Below are 20,599 nucleotides of genomic sequence, written 5' to 3' on the forward strand. Positions count from 1 at the left end.
CACAGCCTTCTGTGTTCTATTATTGTAGCACAGTTAAGTTCGTAGTGGGGGAAGGAAGAGGACAGGGTCGACGAACAACTGCTGACGGCTTTATTGACTTTCAAAAAGGTTCAACAGAAAGACTGTGCAGCGCACAACAACGAAAATAAACAATCCACAAAGGGCTTCACTCCAGGTTCGGTATACACCATCCACAAAGGGCTTCACTCCAGGTAACTCAACACGGCTAGTCAGCAGTACCCCTCTCTCACACACTCCTGTTCTCACGGCGTTTTATTCTGCTCCGCGCCAATCCTGGAATAGAAACGGTGTTCTGATGTTTCAACCCACTCACTTACCAAGCGTCTCCCGCTATTCTCTCCGGTTGCAGACCTCGCTGAACCACGCCCCCCTCGCCACAATTATTTCTAAAGCACTACGGCTGTAGCTATCGCAAGAGCTGGTTTAATGTGTATGCACCAATACGCTTGTTGCGTATTATTCCACGCTCTACATTTCATTAATCCAGCGTTGCTCAACTGTGTGTAGTTGAAACAGGTGTTCATGGTGCCAGCTTGGCCCTCTGCCAGCTTGATGTCTGGTGTTTTTAACTAGGTCTGGTACCCGGCACTGCAGGCCCTTCAAATGTATGAACTATGAATGTTGAGCGTGGCTATTTCCCCTCTACATGAGTGGAGTGCGCGTTCTGAATGAATCTTGATGATCGACTCATCATAGTCCATTCAGAGAGTGTATTAATCCATTTCATCTTCTGCTTCTCATCCTAAAAACCAGAGAGTAGAACTGGGCTTTGTTGTGATGTGAGCTTGCATTTCACAGGGGTGCTCACAGTTTGTAACTTACCTGTGCTAATTTCAAGCCAAGAAGTTTCTACCTTTAGGTGTTCTCAGGAAGCTCTCAGGCTGATGGCTGTGGCTTTGGCAGAGTGTTTTGCTATGCTCTCACTAACATGATGAAGACAGCGAGACTATCATCTCTCTTATGACTGTTCTCACGTCCCCCGCTCATTGTGGGTGTCAGGAGCAATAATGGTCTGTGTGTCAGGATCGTTTCGCTGTGCAGCTGGATTATATCAGTGTGCCTGAAACGTATCTCTTTATGGTCCGACAGCCCCGTCAGTGGCCTTGCAAGAGTACTTGGACGGCAACTGTATGCCCTCCCTTTTTTAAATATACTGCTATAACGGCATGACACCTTCATATTCATTCATAATGCACTGTCGATGAGAATTTCTAGTGGCACAAGGAGACTGATCACCTCTCGCTGGGCACTCTGGTCAGTTCTGTGCTTGGAATGTCTCCTCGCTCGCATCACGATGTGGCCCCATGTCTACAACGTGAACTGACATTGTAGGTGGTTACAAATATGTCATGTCACTATTACTACAGTTGTTGATGCCCCTGCTAAGTGGTGTTCAACTAGGTTGTGTAAGATTGAAAATATCCAAAGATATTTTAAAATGAACAAAGACATTTGCTTTCCATTCCCAACCCCCTCCAAGGGCCATTCTTGGAATTCCTAAAGACACAAAGGTCACAAAGGAAAAATGACGTTACACAGCACATTAAATCAGGACATTAAATTTAGCACAATCATGCAGCCGAGGTACAGAAGGTCACACAGGCTATTTCAACCTTCAATGTAATGTTAATGTACAGTGTTAAATACATGAAATACATGTTCCGCAGTTACATGCACCACAGTTTTTAACTGATGTGTAGTGTTTCTGTTTATGTAATAAAATGTGTAATGATAATAAAAATAAATATAAAGAAATATGTCACTTTATTATCATAATTCCCCGTTAGGCTACTGCCTGAACTTCGCATTGTTTGTAGCGCACCCATCCATAATTGCAGTAAAATTTGTACTTAACTGTCACCTTAAATGTGTATGTCACTTTTAATGTGTATGTCAATTTTAGTGAAATGAAATGAGCTCCATTCCTCTACGGGAGTAGCTCACAGACTCAAGGGAGCATAAGACAGTATATTTAGAGCCCATGAAATGTGCCAAGCTTTTATTTCTCTCTAAAGTATAAGACAAGGCATTTTATCAGAGGCATTGTGTCATTTTTTGGGATTAGCAGTGGCATTAACAATGATTTGGCTTCACTGCACAGTATTATATTTGTTACCTCAGTTTTAGCAGCATCATTTGTAGAATACTGTGTGTGAAAGAGTTTTATTCATCATGAAGGATATTTCTGCAGAAAATATTTCTTTCACAGACTTTAAACTGATTGGTTTCTACAGCTTAGGAGAATGGAGGCCTTTTTTATTTATCCCTTTCTTCCTGATGTTTTTATTGTCTATCACAGCAAATTCTATTCTCATATATTTAATAAAATCACAAAAGTCTTTGCATTCTCCTATGTATGTACTAATAGGTGTTATGGCAGTGTTAGACTTGATCTTGCCAGTATTTTTTGTACCTAACATGCTTCTTAGCTTTTTATTTAATTGGAGTGGGATATCTCTGACTGGTTGTTTGATACAAATGTTTGGTATTCATTTTGTTGGAACATTACAGTCAACTTTGCTTTTGTGGATGGCACTGGATCGTTACTTTGCAATTTGCAAACCTCTTTATTATCATAAATACATGGAAATTAGTAATTTTTTAAAATTTGTTTTTCTTCCCTTAATCAGAAATGGATTCCTGATTGTCATCATGGTCTCTCTAGCAGGAAAACTGTCTTTCTGTAGAAATACTATTGATCACTGTTTATGTGAGCACATGGCATTAGTTCAGTTAGCATGTGAAGATATATCTGTTAATAATATTGTAGGACTTGTGTCTGCTTTTCTGATCCCAACTGCAGACTTTATTCTCATTACTGTTTCTTATGTTGTGATTTTCACCTCTGTGTTTAGATCTGGTAAGGCTCATTTGAAGGCCATTAATACCTGCATTACTCACATCATTGTTATGACACTTAGTTTGACTTCTGCCTTGATTGCATTTTTGTCATACAGAATAAGAAATAATGTTTCTCCCAGCAACCGTATATTTATGAGCATCATATACATTCTGTTTCCAAGTTGTTTTAACCCAATAATCTATGGATGGAGAACAAAAGAAATAAGGCAAACATTTCAAAAGTTTATAAAGAATGGAATGGTTTTGCCTTTTTTAAATAAGTGAATTGCTATTATAAATGAATGGATATTACAAATTGAAAATAAGCTATCGTAACATACATAAAGCATATATGCAAAGCATATCCATTTAGGCTTTGTTAACCTATACTATTATCAATGTATTGTCATTTTGTAAAACCTTCTAAAAGTGTGAACTTTAGCAACAAGTGGCAAAAAGGCCATACTCTTACCAAAAGCATTTTTTTTTTTTTTTTTTTCATAATTATAGACAAACACAATATGACTACACACAAACAGTTTTCATAATGTTATTCAAGACATTAAGTGATCATTGACAGGGCAGGAAAATTAACTGAACTTCTGTGTTCTGAATTTTCTCTCTGTGGACAGTTAAGACTTTAAAAATAGCACTGTTCATCAATAACAAATGTGAAGCATGGTGGAAGGAGCATCGTGGTTTAGTGGCTTGCTTAGCTGCCTCAGGATGTGGACACTTTGCAGTGATTGAAGAGACAATGGATTCAAAAGTGGATCAAGACAGGAGAAGGAGACTCTCACTTCTCACATTTCATGACATGACGCTTCAGAGATGTTGGGTGATGCCATAAGTCACAAGTAAATCCCCAAGCACACAAGTAAATCAATTTAAGACAGGTTAAAAAAAAGAAAATTTGCATGCGTTTTGTGGATATAAAGTTGGTAAATTCAGACGTTCATCCATCCTGCACTGGGAATGATTAATCAATGTATTCAATAAAAATATGAAAATGATTGTGTTATTATAAAAGTAAGCAAAAGTAAATGTTATTAAATTTTGTGTTTGTTTATAATTGTGTGTTAAATTAAGATCAGACAACATTTTATGAGTAATCCATGTAGAAATCCAGATTCTAACTGGATTTCTAATTCTAATCCTCCTTTGTGATCCACAACAAAGCTTTTAGTACTTTTGAAGAAGCGTCTATTGCCATTTAAATATAATTATATATTTATATATAAAAATATATATAAAATATATTTTGTTAATGTATTTCATGGTGTTGCTTCCAAATAAACATAGTATTTATTACAATTAAACTATGTTCATATATATATATATATATATATATATATATATATATATATATATATACACATACATATATATATATATACATACATATATATATATATATATATATATATATATATATATATATATATATAGTTGTGGTCACAAGATATTGATCTGTGGTTATGTGATAAAATGTCGCCATGAGATCATTTTGTTGAGGTAACGACATACCTTATGTCATGGCCACGTGAGTTTGTGAATTTTTAATTCTAATTTACTGGATATATAAAGTTTACCAATAAATACAAACCAACACTGAATCCATAAAGCAAGCATTCAGCGTCAGTTGAGGCAGGCCTCGTAGTCAAGCTCAGCTATCAGCTGATTCGCAAATTCCAACCCCACCCATATCAGCTGATCCGATTTGTATGGACTCCATTGGCAACTCTAAAATAAGGCGCATTACTTAAACGCAGCTTCCGTCTCTCAGCTTGCTTGGCTGCTTCCACTGCACGCTGCTTGCAACACCACCTCCTCCCCAGCTCCTCCTTAAACTTGTGTATAACTTAATCAGTGTCGTTCTGTTGTCATTGATGCATGCTCTGTTCTCACTAGGGGGATTTTCTGCTGCTCTCCCAGTAAAAAAAATGGGAGGTTGTCCCCAGAAGCTGCTGCTGTTTCCGGTCTTGGCTTTCATGGAACTCATGAAAAGGACGGGGAATTTAGAACAGAGCCATACCGCCAAATTGTAACTTTAGCAAAATATGATAATAAAAAAATTGACTAAATTTTGTCTCTTGTAATTTTTGACTTAAGTGATCCTGACTGAACTAGCTATTGTCACACTTGTGGCAAAGCATTGGTTAAACAGGAATATGATGAAGATGAAATAGGAATAAACAGGCTTTATTAGAAGAACTTAATCCTAACCAAACTCAGCTTGTGCATTAACGAGAACTGACTGAGAGAACTAGAACAACAGCAACTTATATACAAAGGAAAACAAGGGTAATTAATGATACACAGCTAAATCGAAAAATTATCATATCTGTTACCATGACAACTAAAGAGTGGCAGGAAAACGTCTCGGTTACGTATGTAACCCTCGTTCCCTGAAGGAGGGAATGGAGATGTACCTTCGAGTGTAAACTAAATGAGCCAATGGACATTGGCGTGCAAGCTTTGCGTCATGCAACCCGCCCCGCAGTGCAGGTATAAATGCAGAAGCGGGTGTGCTCGCACTCTGTTTTTTGCTGAGGAGACGAGCACTTGGCCCGCACTCAGCGGTGGCACAGAAACTGTGGCAACGGGATGCATGTCTCCGTTCCCTCGTTCAGGGAACGAGGGTTACATACGTAATCAAGACGTTCCCTTTCAGCCAGTCACGTTCAACGTATGTCAGAACTGAACTGACAATTTGGGATCCCTCATAAAATGCCACAGTTACTGACATCTTCAAGTGCCCAGCGTAAGCCACAGCATACCAGCGCACCTTGCAACGGAGAAGGGACCGGGCTTACGCCAAGAGAGTCTACTGCTGTTCTGCATGACCCGTTCAGTAAGACGCTGGGAAAGCGTGACCACAGGGGACGCTGTGGAGACCACAACCCACCGGGAGGGGGGAATTATGTGGGAATACACATATGGACTGGCCTTAGGCAGTGCGCATATGAGATCCCCTAGGATGGCTCCACCTAGGACAGGGGGAGATACATCTGACAGGGACAGCAGAGAGAACTCTGCTAAGGGAAAGTCAAGGACTCACTGTAGGGAGGTTACGGTGGAGATATACACATATGGGACAGTCGTAGGGGTTGCAACATATGGCACCCAGACTAGTACAGGTGAGTTAACGGGTGCTTGGCCTAGCAACAGACACTCCGCAATATCCGAAGCTGCAAGGGTGGCGGAGGAACTCAACAGGGTTCACCAAGACGGGGAACTTACTGGAGTAATGGACGCACATATCCGGCCCAGCAGGCAGGAGTGGCGTTGCAAGCCAACACTTGGAACGGGTCCTTCGCGGTACTGGCCACTGGGGGTGAGTACACGGGAAGACACTGGTTCTACACGAAGGCTATAGAATCTAGCAAACATATTTGGTGCCACCTAGCCCGCAGCTCTACATATATCTGTCAGCGAGGCCCTGTGCGCCAGCACCCAGGAAGAAGTTACTCCTCTCGCGGAGCGAGTCCTCAACCCGAGTGGGCAAGGCACGCCTTGGGACTGATAAGCCAAGGCAATGGCATCCACTATCCAGTGGGCCATCCTCTGCTTGGAGACAGCCTTTCCCTTCTGCTGGCCTCCATAACAGACTAAGAGCTGGTCTGAGGTTCTGAAGCTTAGCGGAGGAGGCAGACCCAGCCCTAGCTTTGCTCTGTCCCGTCTGCGCTTTGAGCCTATACGTGGACAGAGTAAAGCTAGGGCTGGGTCTGCCTCCTCCGAGGGCACCGCTTGCAGGTTCACTACCTGATCTCTGACGGGAGTAGTAGGAACCAGGGGCCAGCTGTGTGCGATGTATCAGTTTTGCATGTACGTGTAGTGCCATCTCTCTCTCGCTCTCTCTCCCTCTCCCTCTCTGGCAGCACCGCTTGATTGAGAGACCAGCTGCGGCAAGTTACGTGGAAGAGCGGGAGCGCTTAAATGCAGGAAACGAGGACTGTGTTGTGGAGCTGTGTCGAGCGCGTCGTGAGCTCCACGCGTGTCCTGTCCTCTGTCTCCTGCCCCAGACTGTTAATAATTGTTATGGTGTGACCGATGCTATTGTTGTCTATGTGTGAGAATTGTTTTCTCCCAGTTGTGTGACGGAGACTTTAAACAACGCCCAGTAAGAACTGCTCTATCTCATCATATACTCTTGTTAAATAACGCTTGGTTCTGTTACCCCTTTATATTGTATGCAAAGCTGTAGGTGGGGGGAGCGCCACTTTTACTTTGTGCAATTTGTTTTCTCCTGTTTATGGTTTAGTTGGGGAGTTAGGGAAGTTTGTTGTACTTTTGTTTATATTTCATTCGTAAGGTAAGTCAGCTTCTCCAAACCCTTAGGTAGATTCCCTTTTGTTTGTTGTTTTGGCCTTTGTCCCTCTTCCGAGAAAATGCTTCTGTTCATTTTTGACTTGTGAGAAGAGAATAAAGAAAAGTTTTCGTTTCAAAACGTGGTGATTCTTGTGAGCTGGGACAGGAGAGGAGGAATTTTCGTTGATTTAGATCTTTTATTATTTTAATTTCTTTGTTACCGATCCGTCCAACCCCTAGATTAGGACGGGTCGTAACACTTCAGTAAAGCCGGTTCCCTGATTACCGCTAAATCGCCATCACCTGCTTTCAAATGGAGCGGCATTTAATAGACAGAGCCGTAGATCACTGATAAGCCACGCAATATCGCGTTCAATATCGATATGTATCGCCGTCGATATTGAACGCGATATTGCGTGGCTTATCAGTGATCTACGGCTCTGTCTATTAAATGCCGCTCCATTTGAAAGCAGGTGATGGCGATTTAGCGGTAATCAGGGAACCGGCTTTACTGAAGAAATGTGCATGACAAAAGCATTCGATACATCGCCCAGCCCTAATTTAAAGCACGTTCACAAATAGTATTTTTACCAATTTGTTATTCGACATAAAGGATAAGAAAAAACAATAAAGAATACAAAAAACAAGAAGTATCTTAGATGTTTGAAAAACCTCGGCGGATTCAACACTTCATTTCAGCGAGAGAAATAACAGGAAGCCATAGGAAACACATACATCGTTCCATACAAAAGATCTTCCTTCACACCAGTATTATATATATATAAAAAAACCCTTCTATATTTGCATTATACAAAAACAAACAATCATAAAATGTCTGAGAATCTGCTCTGATTATGTTTGCGCTTGTGTGAGGCGAAACAGTGAGTGTGTGTGTGATTGTGTGCGTGTGGGAAATGAGCACTGTGCTCTAGCCGATAATGGCAAAAGGGAAAAATGTTTTGTATCGGAAGGAGTCGTTTAAGGGCTGTAGTAAAACAGGAATTCACCTGGACAGCTCACTCGCACTCGTCAGCCCAAAAGACAAGTTTGCTCTGCAGCCAGCGTCCAAAGGTGCGACAAGCGGCACTCCGGTGATCGCCCCGGCAACTCGTGTCCACTTTAGCGGCGGTCCCGCCTGGCCCAGCGATATCAGTTAGTCTCACCAACTAGGCGGTTGTCTCAGGTAACCTGCTTCTCTCTTTTTCTTTTACCCCTCCCCCTTTCCTTCTTACAACTCCTCCTTATATACGAATTTCCTTATGCATTTCCTCCTTCCGGATAATTTAATTTCCTCCTCCATCCGGCCACACAGTATAAAAAAAAAACATCTGTTTTCCCGTACTGCTACAGGTTCACTACCTGATCTCTGAAGGGAGTAGTAGGAACCAGGGGCCAGCTGTGTGCCAGTGCGTCCATGCCGAGAGTGCCCTCGGTCAGGAAGTAAAACAACTGGCAATGGGCTGTGTCCGTGGAGGCAAACAGATCTATCTCTGCGGCCCTGAAATGCTGCCAAATAAGCTGAATCAGCTTGGGGATGGAGACTCCATTCTCCCTGAAGCGGAGGCTGCCGTGAGAGCTCGTCGGCTGCACGGTTGAGCACGCCTGGGATGTGAATGGCATGACGCAACCTCATCTGCTTCTGACTCCATAATAGGAAATGGTGGGTGAGTTGCGACATGTGACGGGAGCATAGACCACCCTGGTGGTTGATGTACGCAACAGCTGCAGTGTTGTCCGTACAGACCAGCACATGCTTGCCTAGTAGCAGCTGTTTGAAGCAGTCCAGCGCAAGACGTACTGCTAGCAACTCGAGGCAATTGATATGCCATTGCAGTTGAGGCCCCGTCCACAGACCTGAGACTGCATGCCGTTGTACGTGGCTCCCACAGTGGTGGAAGCATCTGTGGAGACCACAGCATGCCTGGACACTTGTTCCAGGGGAACTCCTGCCCACAGGAACGAAGGGTCCAACCACTGAGTGAGGGAATGACGGCAGCTCGGTGTGATGGACACATGGAACACGGAGCTTTGCCACGCCCATTTCGGCACTCGGCCGTGAAGCCAGTGCTGAAGCGGCCTCATATGAAGCAATCCGAGCGGCATAACTGCGGCTGTGGTTGCCATATGCCCCAGGAGCCTCTGAAATAATTTTAGTGGGGCTGCCGTCGTGCTCTTGATCGAACTCAAGCAGTTCAATACTGACTGGATGCGCTCCTGGTGAGACCCAAAGACCCAACCGGCTGAGGTGTGCTAACACCAGATCCTTGTGTTCGCATAGTTGTTCTCATGAGTGAGCTAGAATTAGCCAGTCATTGAGATAATTGAGAATGCGAATGCCCTGTTCCTGAAGGGAACAGTGGCCACCTCCGTAACCTTGAAGACGGGGGTGACAGGGCCAGCCCACAGGGTAGGACTTTGTACTGATATGCTCGACCCTCGAATGCAAACCATAGAAAGGGTCTGTGTCGAGGAAGAATCGAGACTTGAAAGTATGCGTCCTTCAGGTTGATTGCTGCAAACCATTCTTGGGGATGGATGCATTCGAAAACGCGTTTCTGCGTCAACATCTTGAACGGCAGCCTGTGAAGGGATCGATTCAAGACTCGCAGATCCAAGATTGGCCGTAAACCACCGCCTTTCTTGGGTACAATGAAGTAGGAGCTGTAGAACCCTGACTTCATATCGGCTAGAGGGACCGGCTCTATTGCAGCCAGGAGGATTGCAATCTCCGCCCGAAGCACAGGGGCATCGTTCAAAGAGACACGAGTGTAGTTAACACCCCTGAACACTGGTGGACGCCGGGTGAACTGAATGGCATAGCCGAGTCTGATCGTGCGGGTGAGCCAGCAGGACGAGCTGGGAAGCGTTAACCAAGGAAGACGTCGAACGTGACTGACTGAAAGGGTACTGAACAAAGGAAGATATGTGACTAATGAAAACAAACTGAATGTCCATGAAAACTAAAACAAACTGAACATAACTGTGACAGTTATAGTTATCTCTATTGACTGACATGCATGTTTAATTTGCCACTCTGTTACCCCTTCTTAATCCGTAACCTAAAAGTAGAAAAAAAAAAAAATATATATATATATATCCTCTAAAAAAATTGAATGGTACATTCTAACACATCTACTATATTATTTTTACATATTTGTGCATATACATTATGTTAGTTGCTTTGTTTTTTTTTTTTTTTTGTTTTTTTTAATACACAGCTACATTTCTATGGGCACTTATAAAATGTTAAACATTTTTACATTTATTTAGTATTTTAAATATTAAGGATATAATTTGCTAATGATGAAGTCGCTGAAATGGTCCTAAATTTGAGTATTCCAGGAACTAGAGTTATTAAAGTCATATTCCTGCTTCATCACAGTTGTGTTCTTGAGGTACTTAATCCAAGTTTCCCAGTGGACACTTCAAGCAGTGAAAACAGTAAATGAGCCAAGGGAACATTGGAGATCCCTGAAGTTAGGAAAGTATCCAAAGAGAAGGCCATTCTTAATCAGCCTAAAGCTAATTAAATCACCAGCTACTGGATATATCTGGTCATAATTAGTCACTTATGACAATAGTTGCTGAGACACTAAGTAATAATGAACAGAAATTAACTGGTCCAACTGATTCTAGTAAATAAACTCTACATGGAGACATGGACTCATTACATAGAGTGACCCATGTGTCCTTTGTGTCTTCCTGTTTAATGAGAATGTTTTTAATAATTAAAAGGAATGATCAAAACAAGACATGCATAGAACAGTAAGTACTCTCAATGTTTTGATCATTAGCATCTACTGGCAAGAATGTCCTGTCCTTGTCCTTGTACTGGTCCCAGGACATCCCCTTAAAATAATTTGAATCCCTTTCCATTTGAAACCAAAGTAATAATCAAATGAATTTTTTTATTTGTTATCACAATTATATTTTATTGCTTTTATATAAATAATAGGACTTTTAAAGAATTGTATGATAAACAACAACAATAACATGTGTCATTTTTTTCCTCATCATTTGTAATTTTTGGTGTTAAAAAGTTTTTGTATTGTGTAGGGTGTATTTATGTATTTTATCTCAAAATTGTGGTCACAGTAATTGATTGCTCCAGTTTTCTTGAAATTTCCATTGGAATTATTAAATCTTGGACATTTAAGATTAAGAAAACAGCAGTATTCTTTACATTTTGCTTATTAAAGTAAATTGTTTAAAAAATTCTTAAAGATTCCTAAAAATGTTTCAACTAGTCAGAGCCATGGTGTCAATAAAATTATTTTATTTAAATAGAATGAAGCAAGTGGCTGGAGTAGCTGTGCAATTGCAATCAAAAAATTTAAACAGTGTCCATTAACTGGTGGTGCCAATAAATTAGTTACTTGACTGACTTTAAGCAGATTGAAATCTTTATTTTGGAAAAAAAAAAAATTGTATATAGAAAAGTGGAACTTTGACTCAATTAAACATTTTCATTTTTATCTTATAGGTGATGCCTTCAGGTGACTTAACAGCACCCTCATTTTACCTGAAACAATAAGGCCTGTTAAGATTGCAGAACCTATTCTTTTACTTCCAAAAGTGAATCCTGCCTCAAGCCATACCCATTTAGTAACAAGCCACAGTAATAATAATAATGGCAAGTCATTGTCCTAGTATGGTATCAGGGGAGTGGAACGGGGAATATTTAAGAGAGGTAGCATGTCCTAAATCAGAAGAGGGGGGAGTGGTCGAAATAGAGCTTTATATAAGAGTAAGATTTAAAAAGCTTTTGCACATGCTGTTATAGAGTTTACGCTTCATTTTACAGACATGAAAAACAAAACAAGAAATAGATTTGTTGATCAAATGTTTATCATGCTTTAATACTTTATTAAATCTCTAAGCTTCCTTTGATGCAGGTCTGAGCATAAAATGCAAGCCACATTTGAAGGTTAAAGGACACCATTTATGCTTAAAGGCAAGTATATGTATTTTTGCTTATATTGTTAAATGCTTCTGTAAATATATTTTCTGTGCATTAGCTGTAAACTTTTAAACTAAACTGTAACTATTAACTGCTTTTATGTCTTCAGAGTGAACTTTGATCCAAGGAATGGATGACAGAACATTCAACTTCTCTCATAAGGAACTCTACTTGATTGGATTCACGGATCTCCAAGAGTATCGGCGATATCTTTTCATTCCTTTTCTCACAATCTTTGCGTTTCACGTTGTTTGCAAACTCCATTATAATTCTGGTGATTGTAAAAGAAAGCAAGTTACATGCACCCATGTACATTCTGATCGGGTTAATTGCAACTCTCGGCTTTATACAGCCAATATTTCTTGTTCCAAGAATGTTAATCAGTTTTCTGTTTGGCAGAAATATGATTTACAAAGATGAATGTCTTGTTCAAATGTTTTGTCTGCATATGGCAGGTTGTTTCCAGTCGTCAATTTTGTTTTTGATGGCAGTCGACAGATTTTTTGCCATTATTTTTCCCTTAAAGTACCATGACTACGTAAACGTTAAAACATCATTAATAATCTGTTTGTCCTTTTTTTTCCGTAACTTGCTTTGTGTCGTTTCGATGGTCGGCCTGATTGGGCCATTATATTTTTGTAAATCAAATATGATTTATCATTGTGTTTGTGAGCATACATCAGTTGTTAATTTAGCCTGTGGTGATGTGAGTAAGAACCATATAGCTGGAACAATCGCTTTCATCATGGTATCATGTGATTGTGCATTTGTAATCTGCTCTTACATTGTTATTTTTGTCATTATAATTTCGCTCTCCTTCTGGTGAGTCACGCCAAAAAGCTATCTTGACATGTAGCACACATTTAATGGTATTAGCGGTGGCATTTTTCTGTGTTGTTGTTGCATTTGTTGGCTACAGGGTGCCTAACATGCCTAGAGATATCCGTGTGTTAAGCACCGTGTCATATCATCTTATTCCGAACTGCTTTAACCCAGTAATCTATGGAATAAGAACAAAGGAAATCAGAGTTCAGATTGTTAAATATTTATCTTCGAATAAGGTTGAATCATATTAACTTTCTCTCTTTCGTTTTACTTTAATGGCTCATTGTACATGAAGGAACATTTCTATTAGTACATGTATATCATGTATGGAATCCCTAGGGCCACCTTCGGCTCCATGCGGCATGATGAATCAATCTTCAAGCAAAAGGAACTGGATGAATATTTGAATTCTTCCGATCCTAATCTGAATTCTGACTTGTGATGCAGCCTCAATCATAATGACACCATGGTCGTTCGTTGGCCAGAGGAGAACTGAACGTTTTTTCTCCATTCTGTCACTTGGTGGAGTTTGGGTTCCTTGCCACTGTCACCTCTGCCTTGCTTTAGCTTAGAGACACTTAAAATTCAGCAATATCATTGTTCTTGACTGCTGTTGTATGAGAACTGAACTGAGCTGGATGATATAAATTAAGGTGACTTGACTTGAAACATTTGCTGTAGTTCTAGAATGATAATAAACATCACATTTTAAATATCAAGTAAATGCAAGTCTTTTGGAATCGATTTTAAATGCATTCTAACATCACATCTTAAGAAATTAAGAGGAAAACTGTACTGCGTTTTTAACCACTTTTAATTTTGCAATGTGAAATTAAAGTAAATTTAAATAGGTTTAAATACATTCACTATGTAATTATCTGTCAAAGTGAAAATTTGGGTCATGGCTCACTGTCCTTTCCCAATCCCATTGCTTTCTGTCACCTCTGTGTATACGTTAGGCACTTTATTAACATTTCTTAAATATTTTCTCCATTTTCTTTCAAAATTTAATGCCTCTTTGAACTGATAAGCAATGGGTACTATAGGGAGAAAAATGGGAGACTGGAACTCAGTCACAATAAAAGCTAAACTTGCTGTCTGGCCCAACCAGATATTAGTGCTAAACAGATTTAATATAAAAAGTTTTGGTAACACTTTACTTAAAGCCATTATACTGTATAAAATGCATTATAAAAGTATTTTTAATGCATTAATTAAGCTTTGTAATACACCTTATAATGCATTGTATGACCCCATGAATAATTGTAACCACATTTATAATATATTATAATACTTATGTTACGCCTTTAGAAAGTATAATGCATTAAAAACACATGACAAACAACCAGTTTCAGATGTAACTGTCACGGTTCCCTTCTGTCTCCGGACTCCATATCCCATGATCCTCCTGGTTTCCAACACCTGCACTCACTTTCTCGTCATCTCCCAATCACCACGGATCACCTGCACCTGGACTCCATCATCAGCACTCCCTTTATAATGGACTCACTCCCTTCACTCCTTGTCTGTTCTATTGTTTGCTATGTGTGTTTTGGTTGTGTTCCTGCTCCTTCGTTTAATAAATATCCCAGTCTTGTAGAAGTCTGCTATTGCTTCATCTCTGCTGCTACCACCACCGTAACAGTAACAAGTAATTGCAGATATTATAAGGCATTTTAACTTGGATTACAATTATTAATGAAAAGATATAACGCATTGGTCCCACTTTATATTAAGTGGCCTTAACTACTATGTACTTACATAAAAAAATAAGTACAATGTACTTATTGGGTTCATATTGAATTGCAAAACACTTTTGCTGCTATTGAGGTGGGGTACGGGTAAGGTTAGGGAAAGCTTTGGTGGTATGGATAGGTTTAAGGGTAGTGGTAAGGGTTAAGGGATGGGTCAACAGTGTAATTATAAATGTAATTACAGAAATTAATTACATATGTAATTACATGCAGGTGTTTTTAAAATATAAGTACAATGTAAAAACATGTATGTACACGATAAGTGCATTGTATCAAATGATTAATTTAAATGTAAGTACATAGTAGTTAAGGCCACTTAATATAAAGTGGGTCCAATGCATTATTATAAAGGCTTTAAGTAAAGTATTACCCAAGTTTTTTTTTTTTTTTCTCCATAATTAGTCACACTAAATTAACCAGTTAAATCAGTGTTTCTCAACCCTGGTCCTGAAGGACCCCCAGCACTGCAGGTTTTGTCTTTCTCCCTAATTAAACACACTTGATTCAACTCATCAGCTCATTAGAAGAAACTCCACTACCTGAAATTAGTGTGTCAGACAGAGGAGACTTTCAAAATGTGCAGTGTTGGGGGTCCTCCAGGACCAGGGTTGAGAAACACTGAGTTAAATAGACAGCTCTGATATTTACACATGCACATGCAAAACGACTTTCTACTACCACAGCCTGTTGTATTTTCTGTATGTCTTGATTGACAGATGTCTCATCTAATCAGCAGTATTTAATTCGCAAAATATACCTACCTTTTCCATTTTGTCTGAGCAAAGGTGAATGAGCCGCACTTTTGTGACATTTGAATTCTCTGCTGTAATGCGATCTCACGCAAACATATTTTCCACTTGTGCTGGTAGATTACAGCAAAACAATCCAGATGCACACAAACCTCTGCTCTGGGCCGAAAGTACATGATTACGTCAGATTTTGTGACGTTGCTCTTACTCAGCTTTTCAAACCGGAAGACAGAAATCGCTCTGAAAAATGCAAAAATAACTATTTTTCACTTATGAATAACATTAACGAGTACCTTTAGTGTTTTCAATGTTGTGCAGCCTATACATATCTGTTTACATCTCAAAAAAAGTGTTTTGGGGTTTCATGACCCTTTAAGGGAAGGTGGCAGAGCAGCCATTTGGGAAATTCTGTAGCCAGAAGACCATCATGCAGTGTTGTGTCAGTGTCTTAAAGGGTTAGTTCAATGAAAATTGAAAATTCTGTCATTAATTACTCATCCTCATGTCACTTCACACCCGTAAGACCTTTGTTTATTTTCGGAAAATTAAGATATTTTTCATGAAATCCGAGAGCTGTCTGACTCCATAGACAGCAATTTAACCACCACTGTCAAGGTCCAGGAAAAAAGTAGTAAAGACATTGTTAAAGGGCACCTATTATGCCCCTTTTTACAAGATGTAATATTGGTCTTGGTTGTCCCCAGAATGTATTTGTGAAGTTTCAGCACAAAATACCCCACAGTTAATTTATTATAACCATTTGAAAATGTCATTTTTGGGGCCTGTTTTAAAAAGAGCTGTTTTGGTGTGTACCACCTTAAATATAAATGAGTTGCATATCCCCGCCCTGCCTTTGGATGAGGGCGTAACTTGCATACCTATGGCAATAAACAGTCGTTAGAAGCAGAATGGCTGAGAGTGAGAGACCCGCTGTTTTGTATGGCATTCAGCCGTACATGTTTGAACCGGAATCAGACCCAGATGATGAAGAGACTCCGGCAGAAGAAACACAATTGAGAATGGAGCCGGACGTCTCTGAATGGTTATTTGATACATTTATGTACTTATAGAGTTTTAATCGCGTCCCCTTTGCAATTATGGATGTGCAACACACACACACACACTGTGATAACGTTCGCGCAATTTTTTGAAACTACAAACACAAATACTGTGATAACGTTTGCTAAGTAAACATACACAGTTTTTAATACAATATCTTTAAAAATATATATATATACGTGTGGATACACACTATACAAACAAGGTTTAAATTATATACACAGACATTCTACGACGACGACAACAACTTTAGACGCATTTGTTATTGAATTGGCTGACATCGACTGAAATGACTATTTGCTCAAAAAACATTAAATACACTTACTTCTGGAGGTGACGTTGGATCGCGAACAGTAGGCAACGATCCACACTTGAGGATTAACTTTGAAGCAAGACCTGCTTTGAATTGACCCTCGTTCTCAAAACAGTCAGTCAAAAAATGATTCGCGCAAACATAAACGTATTTTGGAATTTTGAGTGGCGCCTTTCCTTCGTTTTGCTCACACACTGCCAACACACATTTATGGTCAAACACCATGTAAAAGTGAATTTTGCATAATAGGTGCCCTTTAATATAGTCCACGTGACTACAGTGGTTCAACCTTAATTTTATGAAGTGACATGAATACTTTTTGTGTGCAAAAAGCAAAACAAAACAAGCGACTTTATTCAACAATATCTTCTCTTCTGTGTCATGCTCCTATGCTGTATGCAGAGGAGTGAGGTTTACTCGCAGAGCGACAACTAGCTGGCATCCGTTACACTCACCCCCCTAAACCTCACTCCCATCTGGGTCAAGGCACCAATGTAACCCCTCTACCCAGGTCCTACTCGCCCCGCTCTGCGCAGGCCTCGAACCCGGGTCTCCGGCATGGGAGTCGGATGCTCTAACAAGTAGCAGTAAATGCACTATACTGACATGAGTCTACATTCATTTCAGTTACTTGCCCTTGTGAACATTTATATCTTGTGAGACTTTAAACTGTCTTTTTAGGTATCATTCTATCATTGTAGAGCACTGCAACAACAAATAAATCTGAACAAATGTATCTGTTTGTAACTTACACTGGTGTGATTTTGTGCATTCTTATGTCTCTTATTTGGGAAGTAATACCAAGGCAAAAGCTAATTCAAGACTATGAAATAAACAAGTTGCCTATTTTTGACCATGTATTGCCCTGTGAACCTGGATGAAAAATATGTTTGACATATACCAAACGTCTCAGGTTACGTATGTAACCATGGTTCCCTGAGAACAGGGAACGAGACTCTGCGTTTGCCAGAACGCATTGGGTAACCGTCACGTGACCCAGGTGTCGAAAGCACTATCCAACAACTCCAATTCCTATTGGCCGGCGACAGCCTATGACGTCATACGGCGCGACCCGGAAGTATAAAGGGGGGGCGCCTGGAGAGACAGTCTCCATCTTATCGTCTTGAGGGACTGTTCTGAAGGCAGGCAACCTGAAGCATGGCAAGGAAACGCAGAGTCTTGTTCCCTGTTCTCAGGGAACCATGGCTACATACGTAACCTGAGACATTCCCTTTCGAAAGGGAACTCCACTCTGCGTTTTCCAGAACGCATTGGGGAACGATATACCCACGCCGCCATGCTAGAGGGGAGTGCCTGCCAAAAATATGGCTGAGGCAAAGGCCTCAAAGCAGTTCACAAACTGCCCAGCAACTCCCCCTCGGGTCACACCAGGCTGTCAGTGACAGCATTCCCTTTGGCCAACAGCCCAAGCTGAACTTCCCAAGGGCTTCTATCTTTCTCTTTTAACAAATAGAGCCTAGAGAAAATGCTAAGGCATCTAGAACCCAATTTTCTTGTAAGAAAAGTGGTCCCTTTAAGGGAATGTGGCCAAGGAACCAAAGGGAACCTCGGCCAGTCACTCTCGAGGGGGAGCGGGATCACCCTCATTGCCACCAGGGAGGCCGACCTGGTCTTCTCAGGGAACAGACTTAGTTCAGGCCAACCCTGTCTGAATAAAGAGCCTCTAAAACGCATTCTTCAGGAAGATAGTAGGTAAGAGTGACTACAGAAAGGCAGAAACCAGCTCAGACCCACGCGTAGAGACGGGCATCCTGGAGAGCAGAACTCAGCTGAGTGCTATGAACCCTCATATCGAGGGGAGATAATCCGCTCGACCTAGGATCTACCCAGTGCTTAATTAACGCACTGAGAAGGCTGTGCGCTGAAAACCCTGAAAAGGGGAGCACAAACCAGCCTGGGGCTGACTCCTAAGACGGGGCCTGATCAAGGCCTAACCATCATAATCATCTTAGGGAGCTAAGCACTATTACAAACCCCAAGGGGAAGCGCAGAGCTCACCTAACAGGTAGACTATGCTAAGAGCACAAACTCATGGAGGCCCGAGAGGGGCTTACAACATGACAGCAGTTTTATATATATATAAAAACAGAAGTAAACTTCAGAAAGTGGCCTGTTTTTGGTAAAGCCATTCTGAACATCTGTCTAAGCCAGCGGCAGACAGACAACTTCCATGGCAGCAATAGAAAGCTGCACAGTGCTCTTATGATAATCCACCCAACACAATCCAACAAGCAGTGTACTCAGTAAAAGCACCTTTTACTCTTTAAGCAAGAGGAGTACAGCATACGCCAACACGTATTAAGGAAGGCCTGGAAGGCCTATAACCTCAGCAGACACGTGGCATCAGCTCATGGCAGTGTTTAGGTCCCAAGCCTGGTAAACAACCCGCAAAAGAGGGGGTTGAATCTACCACTTGGGCCCCTGGCCAACGATGTGTATAGAAAATAGTTCTCAGAGAGAAATATACCTAAACAAACGCCAGTGTATCCAAAAAAGGAAGCCCGTAGGCTTAGCATCCTTCAGGACACATGGCGTAAGTCTCGTGGCCGTTTCCAGGAGCACAAGATCCAACCTAAACTCTAGGTGGCTCTTAGCTCAACTAGAATCATCGACTCAAAGAGGCAACAATAGGTTAAACCAAACCTCAGTAAGGTTTCACTACTGACATCTCATCCTGAGCCGCACAGAAAAAACACAATCTGTGCCAACATGTAAACTAAAAAGGAGGCCTGAAGGGGCCTGCCGATTCAATGACACGTGGCTTCAGCTCGTGAGTTTTCCAGGGAACCAAGCTACAGGGAACCAGCTCTAACCCACTAACTATGGGAAGCTAACTACTACCTGTGCTAGGCTACACTTTCCAAACAGGCAAAGTACCCTAAGTTCTGTGACTAAAGGGAACCAACACAACCAACATGGTCTAAGGGAGGCTAATTAAGCCTACCACCTCAAACAAACATGCTGCAGGGCCTGAAGCAGTGTTTAAAAAACAAAACAGTATGTGAGCAACTAATATCCATTAAACAGCCAATACAACACTTCTAACTAGAAGGAGGCTGAACAATCTAGCCTACAATCACCGTATATGCAATATAGCTGATAACAGATAACTGAAAAGGGAGCTGACAGATACACACTTTATTCAGAAAGTGATCTATCTACCCTGAGTATGCAAACCAACAGGTGATGCACTCAGTGACACCAAAAACTCTCCTAGCTGGGGCTTAAAGGGGTCACCAAACACTTAGATAGAGGCCAAGCTTTTCTCAAAAAGGGCCTACTATACATAAGCAGGTGTCAACCTGTGGCAGCATATTAAGCTCACATACAAATGTAGGGCAAACGTCTAGAACTTCAAAGGAAACTCTGATATGCATGCTTTAAGAAAAGGAGAAAAATATATCCCTACCACAGATTCTCAAATCTGCTCCAAGCCTAGAGGACGGAGCTAACTGCATCGTCAACTCAAACTTGAAAGAAATCAAGTAGCTTGGAAGAGAACATTTTTCTCACAGCATGAAAGTTCTAGAGAATGGGGCCTAGCAAACATATATTGCCAACACTATCTGCTCAAAGATAAGGGCCTACCACCTGAGAAACAGTATCAGGTTTTTAACAAAACAGTCTACAACCTAGCTGTTAAACTCATGATTGCACCTACATAAGCAAGGGGACAATTTGGGCAAACAGATTCTGGCCACTCCCTCAGGAGGAGGCCAAAACTAAAATACATATGGGGATTTAA

The 20,599-nt window shown here is 40.9% G+C and overlaps 1 protein-coding gene and 1 pseudogene across 1 annotated transcript; both read left to right on the forward strand.

Annotated features, from left to right (window-relative positions):
* Positions 1-2,046: 2,046 nt before the first annotated feature.
* On the forward strand, positions 2,047-3,558 carry LOC125250292 (olfactory receptor 52K1-like). Its single transcript, XM_048162808.1, has one exon. It carries the CDS (start codon positions 2,194-2,196, stop codon positions 3,145-3,147), a length of 954 nt encoding a protein of 317 aa, XP_048018765.1. The 5' UTR covers positions 2,047-2,193; the 3' UTR covers positions 3,148-3,558.
* Positions 3,559-12,262: 8,704 nt separating this feature from the next.
* LOC125250296 lies at positions 12,263-13,283 on the forward strand (annotated as a pseudogene).
* Positions 13,284-20,599: the final 7,316 nt, after the last annotated feature.

The sequence above is a fragment of the Megalobrama amblycephala genome, linkage group LG1 (assembly GCF_018812025.1).
Source record: "Megalobrama amblycephala isolate DHTTF-2021 linkage group LG1, ASM1881202v1, whole genome shotgun sequence".
Lineage (NCBI taxonomy): Eukaryota > Metazoa > Chordata > Actinopteri > Cypriniformes > Xenocyprididae > Megalobrama > Megalobrama amblycephala.

Coding starts and splice junctions, on each gene's coding strand:
- LOC125250292 (XM_048162808.1), top strand. CDS start 2,194: ATGAAGGATATTTCTGCAGAAAATATTTCTTTCACAGACTTTAAACTG.